At 45.3% G+C, this 21,347-nt stretch overlaps 1 protein-coding gene across 1 annotated transcript; it reads left to right on the top strand.

Annotated features, from left to right (window-relative positions):
- Positions 1-1,209: 1,209 nt before the first annotated feature.
- LOC134407982 (phospholipase A2 inhibitor gamma subunit B-like) lies at positions 1,210-11,129 on the top strand. The gene is made up of 6 exons (XM_063140026.1): positions 1,210-1,299; positions 2,139-2,221; positions 5,143-5,259; positions 7,095-7,247; positions 9,020-9,160; positions 10,790-11,129. The coding sequence occupies exons 2-6, from the start codon at positions 2,176-2,178 to the stop codon at positions 10,942-10,944; spliced, it is 612 nt and encodes a 203-aa protein (XP_062996096.1). The 5' UTR covers positions 1,210-1,299; positions 2,139-2,175; the 3' UTR covers positions 10,945-11,129.
- Positions 11,130-21,347: the final 10,218 nt, after the last annotated feature.

Raw genomic sequence — 21,347 nt, 5'->3', positions numbered from 1 at the left:
CAGGAAAAGGCGTCCTAAAACTCACTTTTTTAAAGTCGGGAGAAAGAGGCTTCACCGCGGGATAACGGCGGATCCTCGTGAACGTCATCTGGAAGCCTCGACGTGACTGCGGAAGGTAACGCGCGCTAGAGCCTCGTCTAGTAACGCCCTAACAGTATAAAGTCTGCACAACATCAAAAGCTTTAGGAAAAAGAAAAGTTTTTAGTTGAGCTTTAAAAGCTGCGATTGAACTTGTAGTTCTCAAATGTTCTGGAAGAGCGTTCCAGGCGTAAGGGGCAGCAGAAGAAAATGGACGGAGCCGAGCAAGGGAAGTAGAGGCCCTTGGGCAGGTGAGAAACATGGCATCAGAGGAGCGAAGAGCACGAGCGGGGCAATAGTGTGAGATGAGAGAGGAGAGATAGGAAGGAGCTAGACCGTGAAAAGCTTTGAAGGTTAACAGAAGAAGTTTATATTGGATTCTGAAGTGAATTGGAAGCCAATGAAGAGATTTCAGAAGCAGAGTAACATGGTCAGAGCGGCGAGCCAAGAAGATGATCTTTGCGGCAGAATGGTGAACAGAAACCAACGGACTGATGTGAGAAGAAGGAAGGCCAGAGAGAAGAAGGTTGCAGTAGTCCAACCGTGAAATAACCAGTGCATGAACAAGCGTCTTGGCGGAAGAGACAGACAAAAATGATCGAATCCTGGCAATATTATTACACTCTCATAAAAATATTCACAGACACATATTCATCCTCACCTACATTCAAAGATGCCCCCATCCCACCTTGTGCAGCAATTAGACTTGAAATACATCTAAGAGTTCCACAAATGTCACCCAGATTTTGCCTGGAATGGAAGTTGGAGTGAATAGGGAAATTCTCCCACAGGACACGAGACCTGTAGTGAGAATTTCTCAGATTTGTTTTGCACATTGTGAACGCCTGTGAAGCTTCTTTGGTTTTGTAAATGAGGCCAGACAAAGAAGAGCCATTTCACAAATTGCCCTGGGAACCAGAGCATGGCATGGTGTTTTCCCTCCCAATTCTCCTCTTCTGTCCCATTGCCTTGAAAATGTACTCACCTTGAAAATGTACTCCCAGTTTGCCTGTTTGCTCTTTAGTTCAGACAACAGGACTTTCCCCAGTTGGTTGATAGATAGTTGGGAGAAGAAGCCAAAATATGACATCACAGCCCTATTATAAAAAGTCAGACATGAAGCCCCAAAGTGTTAAACAAGAGGCAAAGCTGTCTACAGCCCTTCAGTCCGCCTGGTAACCTCAGGAGAAGGTAGATTCCTACTGGTGCTTGAAGATCTTGGTAAGCACACACCCTTTCTTTTCAGAGACCTGCAACATAGGCCTTAGCTAGACCTAAGTTTTATCCCAGGATCGTCCCTGCCTGCTCCCAGGATATCCTGTGTGTCATTTACATGAACAGGGATAACCCTGGGACAATCCCAGGATAAACCTTAGGTCTAGCTAAGCCCATAGAATACCTAATTTCTGCTAGTGGATGACATGGCTTGCTATGTATGTATTTTGGTTTTCCTCTGTGAAACTCAGGCCACAGCTAGACCTAAGGTTTACCCTGGGATCATCCAGGGTTCGCCCCTGCCTGAGCACTGGATCCCCTGTGTGTCACCTAGATGAACAGGTTTGACCCTTGGGCGATCCAGGGATAAACCTTAGGTCTAGCTATGGCCTCAGAGTCGCATGCAGAGTTCCCCCCTTCATTTTGTCCTTGCAAAACTCACAGCCTTTTGATACGCAGGTTAGGCCAACCGATCACTGCTTGAAGGACACAAGGGACAACTGTATGCCTAGGCAAGATTTGAAACCAGGTCTCCTGAAACAGGTCATAACTCTAGGCACTTTGCTACACTTGCTCTGGCTCTGGAAAACCTTAAATGACTTCCTGAAAGCTTATCAAATCCCATTTTTAAAAAAATCCACCAAGACTGCTGATTCTGCTTACTCAGTTCATATTCTGCAAGATATCATTCCTTTATTCTCTTGCACTTTGTGCCTAGAGACTTTGAAAACCACAATATAGTGCAACTCTATGTGCTGCCTGGAAGCAGATGGATCCTGTATTGAAATCAAGTAAATGATAAGACTGAAGGATTAACACACACTGATTTCTGATGTCTCTTTTAGGCACCTCTGCAGCCTTGTACGTCTTTGGTGATTCATCATGTGGTCTCTCCTGGCCTTCAGTCTTCTAGCTCTCCTAGCTACAGGTGAGGAGTTATTATTAGCTATCTAACAAGTTGCTCCAGATTTTGAGGTCTCCAGGATCAAGTGAAGTAGCATCTGTGATAATGGCATAACAGAGTGGGAGACGGGTTTATAGGCCTATTTGAGGGCTCACACATTCAATCCAGGAAACCAGAACTAGACCATTTGCAACTAGGGGAGGATGTGTGAGCAATGTTCTAAATCACCAGGAATCTTTGAAGGTCAGTTCGCTGCTCAGCTCTCCTTGACTGGCTCTCACTTTGTGATGATTGCGTTTCTTGTGCAAACTGGGGAGGGAGGGGGGGGAAATTGCTCAAAACCAACAGCTATCAAATGTGAAAAAAAGTCCAAGAAATGTGTGTCATGACTACAGGGTTCAGTCTGTTTTGAATGTTGTTTCCATGTGGGGGGAGGTTGAGATGAAGTGCATGGTGCGAATGAGAAATGGCATCCCCTAGAACAGTGGTTCTCAACCTTCCTAATGCCGCGACCCTTTAATACAGTTCCTCATGTTGTGGTGACCCCCAACCATAAAATTATTTTCGTTCTTCTCTACACGATCCATTGTCATGGGATGGTTTGCTAATGAAAATAATACATAACAATAGCTTTAATAATACAAAAGATGATACATGACATAGTTCAGTCAATACAGTTTCCTAAGACCATCAGAAATATGTGTTTTCCGATGGTCTTAGGCGACCCCTGTGAAAGGGTCGTTCGACCCCCAAAGGGGTCCCGACCCACAGGTTGAGAACCGCTGCCCTAGAAGGATGGCAGACTTCGAATCCCCAGATCCATCTCTGCCTTGAACTCTTTGGATTAAGTGTTCCCTGAGTAAAATAAAGTTTGTCAAAGACTGACAACACCTGGTTCCATGACTGGAAAGGGAGAGCATGCCACACTGTGAACCCCTCTCCTTGCCCTTAATGTGACCTTTCCCACTGCCACCAAGACACAATCTCCCCCACCTTTGGGTGCCACTTTCTAACCAGCCTTAAAACTATATTTTCCTCCCTACTCTTCTTTTTCCCTTTTCTGACTGAGTTCTAGCTATCTGCCATAAGCTGTCATATAATAGCATTGATATATTCTTCTTCTCCTTGTTCACTTTTGCTACCTGTCTTTCCATTTCTCGAGTTCTTTCTCTGACCTTCTGTTGAACCTTCTGAAAACCTCATCATCTCCTCTTTCTCTGAGCCTGTGGATGAAATAGACACCAGCAAAACAAGTTCTAACCTCATAATAGTGTAAACACAACCAACTACTAGAATAGAAGGCAGCTCTGTTCCTTCACCAAGTCTAAGACTGCATGGTTTCGCTGTTGTGCCCTGGTCCTAAAAGAGAAACCTCAAGGCATATTGTGGACAGAGGGACATAATCATCATAGAACCAAGGAAAGCTCTTAGTGAGCAACTTTCTGTAACAATACCTAGGACTAGACTGATGCCTTCTCAGGCTCCACCCCTTCTTGAATGGTTGAAAACCTTAAAGGGGCAGATCACTAATCTAGCGCCTAGCACTCCATGACATCTCCACAAGCTCTTGCCTTGGACTCTGCCTGCACTGGAGCACTGGGTCTGGGAATGTGGGACCTTTGGAGGTGAGTGTGCTGCTTCTTTGGTTAGGATGAGTCGAGGTCTACAAATAATGTAAAGACAGAAAGGCATAAAATCAATTAATGCACTAGCTGATGGACCACAGTCTCTGATTCAGGTTCAGGGTTCTCAGACTGAATCGACTGCAGCCATCTGGGAAATTTCCCTCTCTGGGAAATTGCAGCCATAATTATACCATTTGCAGCCATAAAGCAGTTACCGCTAAGGAGGCATAAAGTGCACCTTGCCTATTTTAAAGCCAGGAAGATGGCCCGCAAAATCCGGCAGATGCACTGGGGTTCTGGGGGAAATCTGGTAAAGTCCAAGGCCTCAGCTAGACCTACGGGTCTAGTGTGACAGAGGGGTGAGGACCTTGCAATATTTTTTTATTTTCCCCCTATTTACATGCGTTGTGCAACAGCCTCGGAGGCACAGGGCGTCACGCCTGCCATTTTTAAAATTTTCTTAAAGGAGATTTGTGCATGAGCGCTCATGCACAAAGGGTTAGGGTTTTTTTTATTTAAAACCATCTTTCCTGCTCCCTCCACCCCAACCTCCGATGGGTGCAGAGCTTCTGAGGAGCTCTGCACCCCATGTGCAGGTCCCGGCTCCTCGCAAGTAACTGCAAGGAGCCGGGACAAACCGTGATGCCTGCGTGTGCACACGTTCCGCAGTCTCAGGATGATCCTGAGACCACGGAAAAAGTGGGCTGCAACTGTAGGGCAATATCCCAGGGAAAGGGAGGGATCATCCCTCCCTGATCCCAATATGCCCTGTGCATCATGTGGATGCACAGGGACAATCCTGGGGTAATCCCCGAGATATCGCCCCATCTAGCTATGGCCCAAGTGTTCTGGATTTCCCTGCAGCAGACCTGCCCCCAGGAAGAGATGGTGTGTGTGTGTGTGTGTGTGTGTGTGTGTGTGTGTGTGTGTGTGCAACTATCCCTTTGTGCAAAGCTGTGATTTAGTGGTGGCCTTTGGGTCTGGTGCTTCCTCCATCAGCCCCACTGGTCACTCAGCCTCTGGGTCTGGGTTTGGGTCACTGCTGGACTCCAAATTCATGGCATTTTCTCTCCTTCCTTCCTTCTCTCTGGCACCACTAAGACCCACAAATCTACATTCAGACTATATGCTCCTTGGGGTGAGGATTTGACTTTTACCATAGATAAAAGACAAAAGACACACACACACACACACCCTGACAAGTTTGTGATGAAGACACACAGTTTGCATAATAATGACAAAACTCATTACGATTTGAACCCAAGGATGTCATTCCATGAACAAACTGCTCAAAATACTTTTTGTTTCTTCTTTCTCCAGGCACCTGTCTTGAGTGTGAGGTTTGTAATAATATTGGCAACAGCTGTACTGGTGATAGGAGGATTTGCAAAGCCGAAGAAGACGTATGCGTTATCAGCGTTTGGGACTTTTCAGATCGTACGTGTGGCCGTGAGAACACTGGGCTAATGTGCAGCGCACAAGAAGGGGGTGGCTAAGCTACCCTAGACTAGAAGCTAGAGTGTTAGAAGTTGGAAGTGGTGGATTTGAATTCAAGTCCTTCATTTAGCATTGAAAATCTGAATGAATCTTCAACGTCCAGATGAAGCATCACTTTGGATGCCCAGATACTGGAGTCATCCTCTTTGTGCCAGGCTTGTCAATTTTAGATACCCCCAAATTGGTGGCGGTCACCAAGGGAGTCTCAACTTGATGTCTTGGTTAGGTGTATTTGTGCTACTTGGCATTAGGTTGCATGGGGAGAATCACAGCCTTCATTTATGACCCCAGCCATGTCCAGGTCTTATGGTTGAAAGCATGGCCTTGAATGTATGGGCAATGAAATCTCTGAAGCCTGGATCTCTTTGTGGATTTCAGGCCACAGAGTCCTGCTTTCCTTTTCCTATTTGATTTATTTTGCAAAGTATAATTGTTGGTATATATGTACCTCCTTATTCACTTAAAAGTGGTATTAACACATAAGGGAATGTGTCCTTGAAGCCCTTACCATCGCTCGGCTCCCTGCTTCCACTTTTGAAAGAAGCTGAATTACGTGGGAAGAGGGCAGTGACCATGTGACCTGTAAATTAAACTTCCCAGTTCAATGGAACAGCACCCTCTATAGGGCGTTTTGTACTGTAACTTTGACTGTACAGGGCAGGAAGGATCAGGATATTTGAGAAGAATCAGGTTTTCCAAGGGTTATTTTTAAACGGAAGAATGGAGGGAAGAAGTGGGAGAGGCCTCAGGTAGACCAGGGGATTGTTCCATGATGATCTCATGATTTTATGATCGCAAGATCATCACACGTGGCGTGGGACATCACGACCACCATTTTTTTGTTTTAAAGAAGGAGCGCACGAGCGCTCGTGCACCGAAGGTAAGTTTTTTTAAAAAATAATTTCCCCCGCTCCCCCCCCACCCTGCCCCCAATGGGCACAGAGCTCCTGAGGAGCTTTGCACCCCATGCGCAGCTCCCAGCTCCTCGCGAGTAACCGCGAGGAGCTGGGGCAAACCGTGACGCCCGCACACACATTCCGTGGTCTCGGGATCAGCCTGAAACCATAGAAAAAGTGGGCTCAAAGATGAGGGCAAGATTATTTATTTATTTATTTATTTATTTATTTATATAGCACCATCAATGTACATGGTGCTGTACAGAGTAAAACAGTAAATAGCAAGGCCCTGCCGCATAGGCTTACAATCTAATAAAATCATAGTAGAACAATAAGGAGGGGAAGAGAATGCAAACAGGCACAGGGTAGGGTAAACAGGCACAGGGTAGGGTAAACAGGCACAGGGTAGGGTAAACAGGCACAGGGTAGGGTAAACAGGCACAGGGTAGGGTAAAACTAACAGTATAAAGTCCGAACAACATCAAGTTTTAAAAGCTTTAGGAAAAAGAAAAGTTTTTAGCTGAGCTTTAAAAGCTGTGATTGAACTTGTAGTTCTCAAATGTTCTCAAATGTTCATCCCTCCCTGCTCTCGGGATCCCCTGTGTGTCGTGTAAATGCATATGGATGATCTCAGGGATGGCCCCAGGTTATCGCCCCATCTAGCTATGGCCTGCCATGCAGGAGGTTTCAAGACTTCATCCGAATGACCTGCTAACTTCTGTGAGTGGTCAGTCATGACCCTGCTATAAATCACTCATTTAAAGAAGCCCCTTGAGCTCACCGATACTTGATAAGGGTCCTAGGGAGCCTTGATTCCAGAGGCTCCTGTTGTCCTCCAGTTTTAATAAAAAACGTTTTTCTTCTTCCTCATCCACACAGTTCCTCTGACGTTCACAGCCATCCGTAAAGACTGTGGCAAATCCAGCACCTGCAAAGGTAGTGTAGCTGAAATAAATGTGGGACGCGGATTGCATGCGAGAGGACACAGGGTCTGCTGCACCGGGTCTGACTGCGGCGAAATCGCGGATTTTGGTATGTATGTTCAGAAGGTCAAAAACGTGCCTGGTGGTTACATTGTGAATCTGGCGGTGCTCAGCTTCTCAGAGCAGAAGTGCATGCAGAAATACAATGAGCGAAATGTATACATTTTTGTATGTATTTCTGTGGATGTCTGTTTGCTTGTACACCATTTTTGATGGAGCAACTGCATCACACATGGCAAAGGGCGTGAAAAATGATGGGTTAGCGAATTCCTGTTTGCGTATCCTTTTGGGAAGTGCCAATAAGATCAGTTCATATTAAACGTTGACCAAGTGGATTTCTCACCCATCCCAAATCTCATTTTCCTAACCAGAGAAGTAAGGAAGGGAACAGGCAGGATACTGCCTAATGGGCCATTCAACTGAGGCAGAGCACATAGCCATCAGGATAAGAAGTCACTGACAGCCTTCTTCTCCAGGAATTACCTGTTCGGGTTCGGGTATGATGAGAGAGGGAGAAAAATGTCTCCTTATCCACATTCTCTATTGCATGCATGATTTTGTGCACCTCTATCATGTCTTCCCTTACTATCCTTTCCCCCACCCAAGCTAAATAATTTACCTTTGAATTTCTTCATAGGAAAATTCAACCAGCCCCTTGATCCTATGCACTATGTAGGGGGGAAAGCAATGAGCCTAAGAACAAGATCTTTAATCACAAATCTGTGATTCGTACCCAAACAAATGGACCAAACAAACTGGAAGTAGCTTATTGCAAAATATTTTAACTCACCTGCAAATAGCCTTCTGTGATTTACAATTGCTTCCAATTGAACAAAGGATACTGATGTGCTTGATCAAAGAAAAGAAAAATCTGGATTTACAGACTAAGAACTCTAAATCCAAATGCCCTTAATCTGGAGGACACTTTGTGAGCCTTATACCAGTCATACCTCTGTTTCGCTTTTCTCCCTAGGGATTTATTCCTGCATTGAGCAGGGGGTTGGACTTGATGGCCTTAGAGGCCCCTTCCAACTCTACTATTCTATGATTCTATGATTTTTACCTCCCAGCATTCCAAACTGCCACTCCTGGCATTCATTTACCAGCACAGCTATTGATGAGGGTGGAAGCTGAAATGTCAACATCTAAATATGTATTTTAAATTACTACGTTGCTTAGGGTGACCATTTGAAAAGAACAAGTCCCCTGTATCTTTGACAGTTGTATAGCGAAGTGAATTTCAGCAGGTGTCATTTGTATGCATGCAGCACCTGGTGAAACCCCCTCTTCATCACAACAGTTAAAGCTGCAGGAGCTATGCTAGAGTGACCAGATACAAATGAGGGCAGGGCTCCTGCAGCTTTAACTGTTGTGATGAAGAGGGGATTTCACCAGGTGCTGTGTGCACACAAATGACACCTGCTGAAATTCCCATTTATTTATTTATTGCATTTCTATACCGTCCAATAGCTGAAGCTGTCTGGGCGGTTTACAATTTTCTATACAACTGTTAAAGATACAGGAGCCCTGTCTTCCTTTCCATATGGTCACCCTAGTGTTGTTAGGCTGAATATATATATATATATATATATATATATATATATATATATATATATATATATGAATGACATCACCACATCTATACACACATACAAATACACAGATCTGTATATGTGTGGGTGGGTGTACACTTCTTGTCTTTGAAAAGTTCTTTGCTTCTGATCATTGTTGCAGCCTGCCATTGATTAGATCAAGCATGTTCACTTCTGAGGCTGATCTGGCTCACGGGAAGACCCACTGACTTTCTTTGTTAATTTGCAGATGTGCCACCACCAGACACCAAACCCAATGGGCTCCAATGTCCTGGATGCATCGGACTTTTTTCGCCTACGTGTCATGGAGAGCCTGTTCCCTGTGTCGGAACTCAGAACAAGTGCCTTGATGTGTCTGTGAATGCGTCAGGTAGTAATTTGAGGTTTTCTACACTACAATGTCTCCCCTGCCCTTCTTCCCATCAACACAGAATGGTGCACAGGAAGCCGCGGTGCAGAGAAGAACCTCAGGAACGGCAGCTAAATTGAGATCTTTAGAATTCCCAATATGCCCACCAGGGACTCTCTTCCCCTGGCTTCCTGCCTCTACTCCAATTGCTGGTCATTTGGTTGGTTTCTCCAGTTCCATGCATTATTTCCCCATTCTAAAAATGTAAAATAGGATGACCATATGAAAAGGAGGACAGGGCTCCTGTCCTGTATCTTTAACAGTTGTATTGAAAAGGAAATTTCAGCAGGTGTCATTTGTATATATGGAGAACCTGGTGAAATTTCCTCTTCATCACAACAGTTAAAGCTGCAGGTGCCCTGCCCTCTTTTAAATCTGGTCACTCTACTATAGCTCCTGCAGCTTTAACTGTGGTGATGAAGAGGGAATTTCACTAGGTTCCCCATATATACAAATGACACCTGCTGAAATTCCCTTTTCTATGCAACTATTAAAGATACAGAAGCCCTGTCCTCATTTTCATATGGTCACTCTATGTAAAATGCCTCTGCTAGAGCATCATGTGTGATGAAGCCCTTTAGTTCTCATGACTAAATCCTATGAGGATTTGAACTTAGGACTCTCTAGACCAGGGTGAAATCCAACACTACACATCAAATCTTTCCACAGTTATACTCTCAAATACATTGGGGATGGGGGGCAAAGAGATTTGGAAGTGTTTCATTTATTTATTTATTTATTTATTTATTTATTTATTTATTTATTACATTTTTATACTGCCCAATAGCCGAAGCTGTCTGGGCAGTGCACAACTAAACCCATAAAATACTAGTGTCCAAATAAATTTAAAATATTAAAAGTTGTGTTGTTGTTGGTTTTTTAAAAAATCAATATAAAATCAGATAAGTTGCAGTCCAGGGAAAGCCTTTGTGAAAAGGTAGGTTTTCAGGATGGGGTTAAAAGATGTTACATTTTCTGCCTCCCAAACTGCACGAGGGAGGGTTTTCCAGGGGTTGGGTGCCACTACATAGAAGGCCCCGCTGTTGAGGTTCTTCATGGCGACATTCCATTCGTTTGCATTGCAACAAACCTAGGCTAAGCCTCATGCTTGCCTCACACATTACACCACATAGGTGTACACCTAAGAGTTGTATACCTATATTAACATTGATTCTGGATGTAGCAACCATATATACTGCACAGGCACACTGAAAAGTGGACAGGACTGGCAGTTTCTTTCTCTTGGCTGTACAGTTGATAGCAAAATCAGGTGTGCGTAATACCTAATTAAACCTGGACCCCTGGTTAATGTGAAGGGATATAATACAGGGGTTTAATGCTTTCCCACAGGGGACACATGTTGTCCACCGCTGTTTTAACGCAATTCCAATCAGACTTGTGGAGAAAACAGCCCCTGAGGAACTTTGCTCGAGTGGTCAACTCTTTTGGCCTCCCTCAAAATTCCTTGGATGTTTTGACTCCCTCAGTGGCCACAATTTCCCTTGAGGAGAACTGCGGTGGCAACTCTCTTGGGCTCAGGGATATCCTTTGGAAGCCCCATGCTGACCACTGTCTTGATTATTTCTTTAGGTCCAGCTAGAATGGAATTTTCTGGCAAAGCCTGTGTCACTGAGCTTGTCTGCAACTTAGTTCAACATGGTGTCAGCGGCTTTCTCGGAGATGAGGAACGCGTGCAAGCAGCCCTGTCTAAGGCTGATTGTATTGCCGCCACCAAACCTGAGTAACCGGTTGGCTCCTCGAACCCAGAATACCATCACCACACCTCAACCTTCACATCCCAACAGCCTCTTTATCTGATAGCCTCCAATCGAAGGCTTGAAATTCTGCGGTTCTTAGCTCCCACACAGATGGATGGATGGATAAGGTTCTCCTAGAGTCAAATCCATTAAAAGGCTCCTTAAAAAAAATATACACTTTGTACAAAGTTTTATTTTCATCGAAGTCTTTTATTGTGGAGAAAAGCCTTTGGGTGCAATACCTGTTGCTACCTCTAGAGGCAGCATTTATGCATACAACTCTGGCACGTGACGCCGCTTGCGTTTGCCAGCTTCCCTGCCTTATCTGTTCAGAAATGAGGTCATTTCACTACTCCCTTGCCCATTGTCGTGATTCTCAGAATGCTCCTACTTTCGATGGGAGGCAAATGACGAGTCTTGCTAAGTAATCCACAAAGCTTTTATTAAGCAATAAACGTCTCTTCTACCTGAATAGAGTCTAACCTCTTGGAAATGTCCCCCTAGGCAAAGCTATGCAAACTAAGCAAGACAATTGTCCATTCAAGAAGATTAGGAAGCCACTTCTCAAATGCCAGTAACTTCAGGGAGCTTGGTGCGGAGGCAGGTTCTGGCATAATCAAACCGACTTTCTCACACCTTCCTTCCGCCCCATGCGTTTGAGCTTCTGGCGGACCCTAGCATCAGCTAGCTTGTTGGGATGCTTAGCTCCAGAAGAAAGCTCACTTCCCACTGAGTGTGTAGGATTTGGCCTTGAGGAGATAAGCTCTGGAGAGGGCTGACTCCCAGCTGGGGAATCGCCCGTGAGAGCTTCCTCCCCCACTGGTACATGCTGGCTGGTGTCTGGCGCTGCATCTTCTAGAATCTGATTCTGATTGATTACCTGAAACACCTTCTCCCAAAACAGGGGCAGTAGGGTTAGCCATGCTACAGCCTGGCTAACCATTGTTACATTGTTAGCCAATGTTACAGCCTCCACCAGGGCCAATGTGGGTCTTTTAAAAAGCCTAATTGCAGCACGGGGGCATTTACGGGGAGGGGGGTGGATGCTGGGGAGGGCATTACTAAGCCTTCTCTACACAAACACCACAAACCTCTCTGTTCTCCACTTGCTGCAATCAGGGATTTTAAAAGCCTGCCTTTGTACCAGCAGAGCAGGGATGATGTGGCCCTCTAGATGTTGGCGGACTCCAACTCCCATCAGCCCTCACTATTGGCTATGTTGGCTGGGGCTGATCCAACATCTGGAGGGCCAGAATCCCCATTTCCTGAAACACCGGCAGTGTCTGCACATATATGTGTGCGTGAGTATGCATAGTCAATCTCATTCCGGGGCCACATGGGAGCATTGGGTGGCCCCGATCCCTTTGGATGTGGACCCACCCACTGCTGGCATGTGGGCTTGACAGGGAACCAAGTTGGCCCACGGGCTTGGATTGACACAGTTTCAGACCCAGTATTTGGACCACGATCTTGAAAGAAACACTGCCTTTGAACATCCTCCCATTAAGTCTCAATCCTCCAGAGTGAATCTTGTACCAAGAAAACCACGTCTTTTAGTCCCAATACTTCTCTCATCCTAGCTGGGGTTTTACTCTGAACATTCAGGACTCCATAAACCCAATCCTCAGTTTAGGGATGGATGAACTGGATGATTTCCAGTCCGGGTCAGTTTTGCATATATTCAATCAGACGTCTGTTCCGTACAATTTGCACGGTCATTTACAATTTTGTTAAAGAAAAAGAAATGCTTGAAACGAGCTAATACATTTGGGGGTTCAGGGAGGGGATCTGGAATATTTTTTAGTGGGGAATGCCCCATGCCTGCTCTGTCATGCAGTCCTTCTCTCCACCCTCAGCACCTTCCATGGGTATCCTTTAGAGGGCACACTTGGCTTAATTTAGCAATGCAAAACTTTGCATACAAAAACGCATATTTTCGGGGAAATGCACATCAAAACCCACATTTTAAGGGGAAATGCATACAGAAGTGCACATGTTAGAAAAAAAGAAGCAAGCTGTTAAGATCCTCTTGAGCTAACCCCCCCATAACCCCCCCCAGCAGTTTGCAGTGCCAATTCCTCTACTGTCTGCAAGGCAGAAGCAAATGAAACATAGTGGAGGGGCAATCAGGGAAGATGGTCTTCTATTTTTTTTTTTTTTTTACGTAGCTTTATGCATGGATTTTCACCACCACCACCCACAGACCCAGTTGAGCTACCAATCCTGGAGGAGGAGAGGAACTGGTGCCACCTTGCAACCAATCCTCAGCTGGGCAAGAAAATGTCTCCCAGCTGCACCCCCTTCTTTTCGCTCCCCTCTTTACCTTCTTTCCCATCAAGGCACCATCTTAAAAGTCACATTCTAGAGGAGGGAGATGAACAACCGGGGAGAACAGCGGTGGAAATCTAAAGCTCCAGGTGAAAGTGGAGAAAAAGCAAGATCTGTATCCGTTGCCTGCACACAATTTCCTTTCCAACACCTTCCTTTTTGTTCCTGGTCCTGCAAGCCAATCCGAATGCAGCTGCCAAGGGTGAAATCCACAATGGCAGCTTCTTCTTGTACTCAGTGGGGATTTCTCAGTCTGCAGCTGCTGCTACTTCCTCTTCTCTCTGGCTGACAGCAGCATCCACTCAGGAGAAAGAAGAGTTAAAAATAATAAGGTGGAGGTGATTATGTGGGAGAAGGAGGGGTGAGAGGAATCGAAGCCATCATTGGACAGTTATGAGAAAAGGTGGGATCCATTTTCCTTCCCTCCCTCCCTCCTCCTCCTCATGTTTACAAAGCTGATGCAGAGAAGGAGAGATTCTCCTCTCAGAGCAGTGCTAGGAAGGCTCCCGGCCTCCAGCAGGGGACTGGGAGAGCAGCTGAGCCCAGACCTTCTTTTCTATACTCCTCAGCAAAGCCTGTGGATGGAATAGAAAGACCAAAAACCTAATTTCGCTGGAGCAAAATGGTGGGCACAGATAAAACAGCCCGTTCACTCATTTCCTCGACACCCCCACAAGAGAAAAAGTGGTCTGCAAGTCCTGGAACCTGCATGATGCAGAAAAACCCAGCCTGCTGCACAATCTGCAGGTTGAATTTATAGAAATCTAAACTCATAGGAATCCATGGTCAATTTCTCCGACATCCTTACCAAGAGTCACAAAAAAGACATCGCTCACGAAGCTCCTGGTCAAGTTTCTCTGTCTGGGCAGGGAACATGTTCTGGTCTACTCGACCCTTATCTTGGGCCAGTTCCTGTATTTGCCTAAGGATGGCATCATGTAGTTGTTTGTTGTCTACAGCTGGCTGTGCTCGTTATTATTATTATTATTATTATTATTATTATTATTATTATTTATTTATTTATTTATATAGCACCATCAATGTACATGGTGCTGTACAGAGTAAAACAGTAAATAGCAAGACCCTACCGCATAGGCTTACAATCTAATAAAATCATAGTAAAACAATAAGGAGGGGAAGAGAATGCAAACAGGTACAGGGTAGGGTAAGCAGGCACAGGGTAGGGTAGAACTAACAGTAGAAAGTAACAGTAGAAGTCTGCACAACATCAAGTTTTAAAAGCTTTAGGAAAAAGAAAAGTTTTTAGTTGAGCTTTAAAAGCTGTGGTTGAACTTGTAGTTCTCAAATGTTCTGGAAGAGCGTTCCAGGCGTAAGGGGCAGCAGACGAAAATGGACGAAGCCGAGCAAGGGAAGTAGAGGCCCTTGGGCAGGCGAGAAACATGGCATCAGAGGAGCAAAGAGCACGAGCGGGGCAATAGTGTGAGATGAGAGAGGAGAGATAGGAAGGAGCTAGACCGTGAAAAGCTTTGAAGGTTAACAGGAGAAGTTTATATTGGATTCTGAAGTGAATTGGAAGCCAATGAAGAGATTTCAGAAGCGGGGTAACATGGTCGGAGCGGCGAGCTAAGAAGATGATCTTTGCGGCAGAGTGGTGAACAGAAACCAACGGACTGATGTGAGAAGAAGGAAGGCCAGAGAGAAGAAGGTTGCAGTAGTCCAACCGTGAAATAACCAGTGCATGAACAAGTGTCTTGGCAGAAGAGACAGACAAAAATGATCGAATCCTGGCAATATTATACATCGTTCTGAGAGAGATGTCTGTTCACCAAGTGTCAGCTCAGCTGCTAGGTTTTTACTTAGAAAGTCCTCTATTGGTACTTGGATGTACCCTTTGCCAGTCAGGGTGCGGTCCAAAATGGGGCGTAGGGAGTTTAAGACTCTCTTCTCAGCTCCAACAACATCCCCTTTATTTTCGAAGAACTGAGTGATCTTTGCCAGTTTTTTGTGTTTACCCAGTAAGGCATCATCAGCAACAGGTGCAGTTCCCAAAGTCTTGTAATCCTTCCTGGTAAGCACCCTAACTCTTGTTTTCAGTTCCACTTACATACTTGTATACTCCCGGCCAAAAATATAAATGTTTAAATAACTCAGCTAATTAAATGTTGGCTTATTGCTCAACATTGCTCGTCTTCACCACGGGCCTTGCTAGACCTGCCGGATAAGCCAGCAGGGAGGACGGGTGCCGGCACGCTAGAGGTAGTGCGCGCTGGCGCCGGCTTCTACACAGAAGATGCGAAGGGGCAACGGGAAGCCCCGTAGCATCGGCCCTTTTTTTTTTAGTTAAAGGGGTCATGTGCGCTGGAGAGCCGCTGGAGAAGGTAAGTGTTTTTTTTTAAAAAAATAAAAATAAAGCCCCCCTGCTCCCCCTGATTCCCACCCAATGCCTGATGACCTCCTTCCCCCTCGCTCGCCCGTCCTCCCCTCATGCCCCGTGCCTTCTTCCCTCGCCCGATGCCTTCTTCCCCCCCTCTCTCCTGCCAGGTACAGCCTTCCCCCACGGCCCCTATCTCCCACCCCGGATCCCCCCTGGCCCGATGGGCACAGTGCTCCTATGAGCGCTGTGCCCAGTCCGTGGCTTCTCTCGGCTACTCGCAAGTAAGCGAGCAGCCGCAAAAAGCCACAGACCCTGCTAGACCTTCCGCAGGGCTGCAGAAAAACTGGGCCATAAGCGAATTCGCTTATGCTGATTTAAGGGAGGTTTCAGCGTGGCCCAACCACGGATTCCCCTGTGCGTCATCTGGATGCACAGGAGGGAAAACGGGCCTCACACCGCGCTAACGCCTCATCTAGCAACAGCCCATGTCAAGGTGGGTATCTCCCGTTTACCCACAAAGCTGTTCAGTTTCGCCCATTGTCCTTGAGGAAGCTGTGTACTCAATACAGGCTTTTCAAAACCTCCCGAAAAATGCTAGGACAAAAGCTAAAAGCTTATCAAACTAAAAAACTGAAACAAACTAAAAACAAACTGCAATCGGCAAAGCTCAGAGTGGAAGCAACCTCCCTCATCGCCATCCGAACAAATAGATCATTAAAAACACTTTTAAAAAGGGAAAGCAAGCAGCTAAAGGCAAGCACGCTTTAAAAGAACCAAATAATAGTGAGAACAAGTCCCATAGAGGAGTCTTCACATAACTTAAGAAGAGTCTACATGCACCAATGAATTCGGAAATGATGCCATGATCACCTTCCTCAGAGAGTCCTGAATATTATACCGCCTCCTGTGCGACTCCAAGTGCGTCTCTGTGTGCACTTAGCGTCACACTTGGCACGACGCCGAGGCGTTGCCTCTGGTAGCCTCCTTTTAAATACCTGAAGCGAGAGCAGAAGTTGCTTGCAGCTGCTTGGCAAAGGAGGACAACAACCCCACACACAGGTCTCCTCGAATTCAAACCCAGCCCTCAACCCACAGGAAGTGTTGACGCATTAGTCAGAGTGTGAGCCTTCCGGTGAGGACAGGAAGATTAGTAACCACAAGGAACAGATGTTCCAAGATTGCAATACCCATCCACATCTTGTTTTTCCTGTCCTTAGAACTCTGCACATGCATATCAATCCCTGCCTATCATTGGTTGAAAAACTTACCTATTACTGTATTATGATTGATTCATTAAATGAGGAGGTTCTGTTGCTGTTTCTGAGGATGTTACCTTATAAGTATGTTAGCTTTGCTTGCAACTAGTGGGCAGTCCTTCAGATCCTCTAAGGGTTGCCACCTGTAGCGTTGCAGCACTGCTCGTAATAAACTTTTTCTAAAATGAGAGAAACCGTGTCTTAGGCCATAGCTAGACCTAAGGTTTATCCCTGGATCGTCCAGGGGTCGAACCTGTTCATCTAGGTGACACACAGGGGATCCAGTGCTCAGGCAGGGGTGAGCCCTGGATGATCCCAGGATAAACCTTAAGTCTAGCTGTGGCCTTAGAGTGTCTGGCTGCCACTCAATGAATCCCAATTAGAGGGAACCTGCCTTTTCAGGGTTCCTCTAAAGGGGGGTGGGTATTACTGCTGATTCGCATTAAGTAATGTGGATTAGCGCATTTGTGCAAGTGGCGTTTGAACAAGTGCATATTACCGCAAATGTGAATTAGCAGTAGAATAAAATTCTGATCAAAAATAAATAAATCCATCAATGAGCAGACAATGGCCGTTTCTACATGAGGAATTCACCCTGCGCTCACGATTGGCCTCTCATGGAAGTTCAAGGGTTCTGTACATGATATTGTCATCCCCTAGGACATCTCCCCCTCTTCACAGGCTTTATTGCCCTGCTTTTTGTGATGACGAAAGTCCACCATTTTTCTTCTTCCCTCAATGAACCTTTTTTTTAACTGTATAGTGTACTGAGAGCATGGAGGATTACTGCAAGTATTGAGAGCCAGTGTGGTGTAGTGGCTAAAGTGTTCGATTGGGAGTCGGGAGATTTGGGTTCTAGGCCCCACTTGGCCATGGGGTGACTAAGCCCAACCCTCCTCACAGGGTTGTTGTTGTGAGGATGAAATGGAGAGGAGGATTATGTACGCTGCCTTGGGTACCTTCAAGGGGAAAAAGGCAACAATAAATAAATGCAATAAATAAATAAAAGGTAATACAACAGCGCTATCTAGTAGCTTTATCTAATCCTATGAGGGCTGGGGGGGCGGGCTCTCCTGGCTTTCTTTCCCACCACATCCCTTGTTTTATTTAGTTGGTTCTCGTTGCATCTTTGTCTATGCATAAGAGAATGAGGTGTTGCTAGAGGAGCTTCAAATGTTGTTTTCAGGGCTCCATCCCTTGACTATAGAGCCCTGGACCTGTGCCCTGGGGTCCGTCCCTGGCAGCATCACTGTGCACATGCTGATCTTTGCTGCGTTATTTGGCAAGAGTGAGGGATCAGTGACAGGAAATCCAGCAATGGGCCAATGTCCACCACATACAGACAGAGGACAGCCAACGACACAGCCTCTATAAAACTTTGCTCAGAATTTGACCGAAGATACATGCTTCCTGTTTTCTCTCCAGACTAAATGTTCCCTTTGGCATCTGTCTGAAGGGCTCCTATCCCTAGTAGCTGATGTAACAAAACAAACACAGGTCAAAATTCAACAAAAAGTTAATCGTGTCGACAGATGTCAAATGATCATATGTTTCACCGGCAAGAACGCATTTGAGAATTAGAAGGAAACAAGTGGGATCTGCAACAAAATACTGCAGTATGCTGTGTTTCTGTTCAGAGTTCCAGTCACTTCATTCTGTTCCTCCTGCCTTTTCCACCCAACCCATTTTTTATTTTTACTACAACACACCGGGGGGGGGGGGGGTCTTCACGGCGCCAGGTTGTTGCTGCATCCCTCACATCCAAATCCCTTGCAGATTTGGCTCAAGCTGTCGTCCGTTAGTACTGCCTGTGCTGATGTTAATGTTTATTTCCCCTGCGCTCCTACACACATGCCTAGGGCAAGGGGCATGTCAGAATCCACACTGCATGTTTATTCTACACTGGTATGACCTGTGTGGTCTTCTGTTTTCTTAGCCATGATGTACAAATCAGGGGGGGAAATTGTCCTTGCCAAAGGTCTCTAAATTCCATTTCAAAGTTTATTATGACTTGAGTCCATATCAAATTAAGAACCTTTTTACTTCTTCTTTTCACGTGAAAATCTGTGTGTATTTTTGTTCAATTTTTTCCCCAAACTGTTGTGGCCCAAATATTACAAAGACTCTTCTTATGGTCCAACACATGTTTATTGATAGAAAGGAATTCACATTGCAATGGAGAGAAGATGTACCTTTGCCAAGGAATACCCTTCTCTGAGGCTTGCTGCATTTGTCAGCTGTTTTATTAGCCAGTTTGGAAGAAGCAACCAGAGCATGAGCAGAAAGCTTGTTTACCAAAATGGAAACTCCAGCTGACCACAACTTTCTTGCAGCAGACCTGTTACCAAAGTGACTAGGGAAAAAGAGGACGTCTGGATCACCGGAGACTCTTGGTTTGCATAAGCGAGATACAGGTAGATATGGGAGGGGGGGATCTTCTGAGACACCGACAATTTCTAAAGACTGTTGCTCAGGTATTTAGCAGTGTCCAACATCTGACCTTACCATTTAGATTAATCAGATTGATCAAACATGGCTTCGCTTATGCTAAGATAAACTTCATAGACATCAGAAAACTTATGCACCAATTCTGTGCATCTCTGAAATGTATGCATCCTTCTCCCATTGATTAAAGTGTATTGGTGAATATCTTTCAGAAATGTGCATTTGATGCACATTTTCCCAATGTATGCATGCTGCTGAATTTTTTTTTTGGGGGGGGGGTGGCGGGAGGGGGGATTTCCATAAATCATATTGCAAGCTCAGAAATTTAAGGACTTTGACTGCAAATTGTGTTCGAGTTCATGTTCAGTCCAGAATGTCTAAACTGGGTAAGATCCTGATAAAAACCAAACTGGAAGAAATTTCTCATATTCTGCCACCCTTCCTGTGGGGAGTGGTGGTGGTGGGGGGGAGTGCAAACCATTTTTTTCAGCAGGATACCAAACTTTTGCTAAGGTTACCAAGCCATGATGATGCATGTTTATAGACACTTATGGTTGATGAATAAATATAATACACGAGGTGCTTAGCAGAATAGGGAACTAGATTGTCACAATGAGCAGGGGGTTGGACTCAATGGCTTTATAGGCCCCTTCCAACTCAACTATTCTATGATTCTATGGTTTTGGTTATCAACTCACTCATGCCCAATCTGCTAGGGGTGGGCACCCATGCTCGTTGGGCCACGCAAGCTCCCTTTGAGGCTTTTGTATGGTGAAGGCATGATCTTGTCCTTCACCCTGAGATGATCCACCTCTGCTCTGCTCTGTGGCGGAGCTCTGGATCTGGATCAAAGCTCTGCTCCCCCCCCCATAGACTTGTATGGAAAATGTCAAACACCTGTAACTTTTTTAGTTTTTAAGTTAGAAACATGAAAATGGGCACCATGATAGCTTCTAAATAGATCCTTAGTCATGTCCATTTCGAAGGAAATCTGATCGTGCCCTGATTTTTGAGGAATATTTAAAAGATTCCCCCATTTACAAAAATGCATGTATCTCTGTCCTTTTTCCAGATGCACACATGCAACATGGCATCATGAGAGCTTCCACATGGATCCTTATTCATGCCCATTTCAAAGGAAATCCAATCATGCCCTGATTTTTTGGGAATATTTACAGATAAACCTAAATACGAATCTTCCTCTCAGTTTAAAGACTTCCAAAATGAACACGCAGAACTTCCAGAAATCTTAAACAGGGTGAGCACAGCAGCAATGCAGCTGCCTTTTCATGACGAGGAAGGACTAATGCCCTGAGTCAAAGCAAGACACGCACAAACCGACCCTCTGAGGCAGGCACAGAGGAGGAGAGGCAGAAGCAAACAGTCCTACTTTCATCCCACTTTCATAGTGCTATATCCTGTTTGGTGTAGATCTGGCCATAGTCACATTGATACACATATTGTCATAAATAAATTCATAACTACATACACATATGGATTCTCACATATACACAAAGACACCCCTCCGCTCTGTGTATATATTAGTCTTCAAAAAAGTCTGGGGCTTCAACAAATATCACCTGTCTTTTGCCTGGAATGAAAGTTGAATAGAACTAGGCTATTCTCCTGCAAAGGGGTAGGGGTGGGGGTGGGGAGAGAGGGGGAAGAGAGAGACAGAGAGAGACAGAGAGAGATCTGAGAGGTTTTGAGGGAAGCAAAAGCTATACTGAGAATTTCTCAGGTGATTTTTTGCACATTGCTAAGGTATTTCTGCAGTTTTGTAAATGAGGCCAGACAAAGCTGGACTATTTCACAAATTGCCCCAGAAACATGAGCATGCCATGGAGTTTTCTCTCCCATTTGCCCTCTTCTTCCCCATTGCCTCACACTCACCTTGAAAATGTCCACCCAGAACTGGTTTATCTGTTTGCTCTTTGGTTCAGTCAAGGGAACCTTCCCCAGTTGGCTGATGGATAGCTGAAGGAAGGCCAAAATATGACAACATAGTCCTACTATAAAAAGTCAAG

The sequence above is a fragment of the Elgaria multicarinata genome, chromosome 13, assembly GCF_023053635.1.
Source record: "Elgaria multicarinata webbii isolate HBS135686 ecotype San Diego chromosome 13, rElgMul1.1.pri, whole genome shotgun sequence".
In the NCBI taxonomy this organism is placed as follows: Eukaryota; Metazoa; Chordata; class Lepidosauria; order Squamata; family Anguidae; genus Elgaria; species Elgaria multicarinata.
This window is presented reverse-complemented; position numbering and strand designations above follow the sequence as displayed.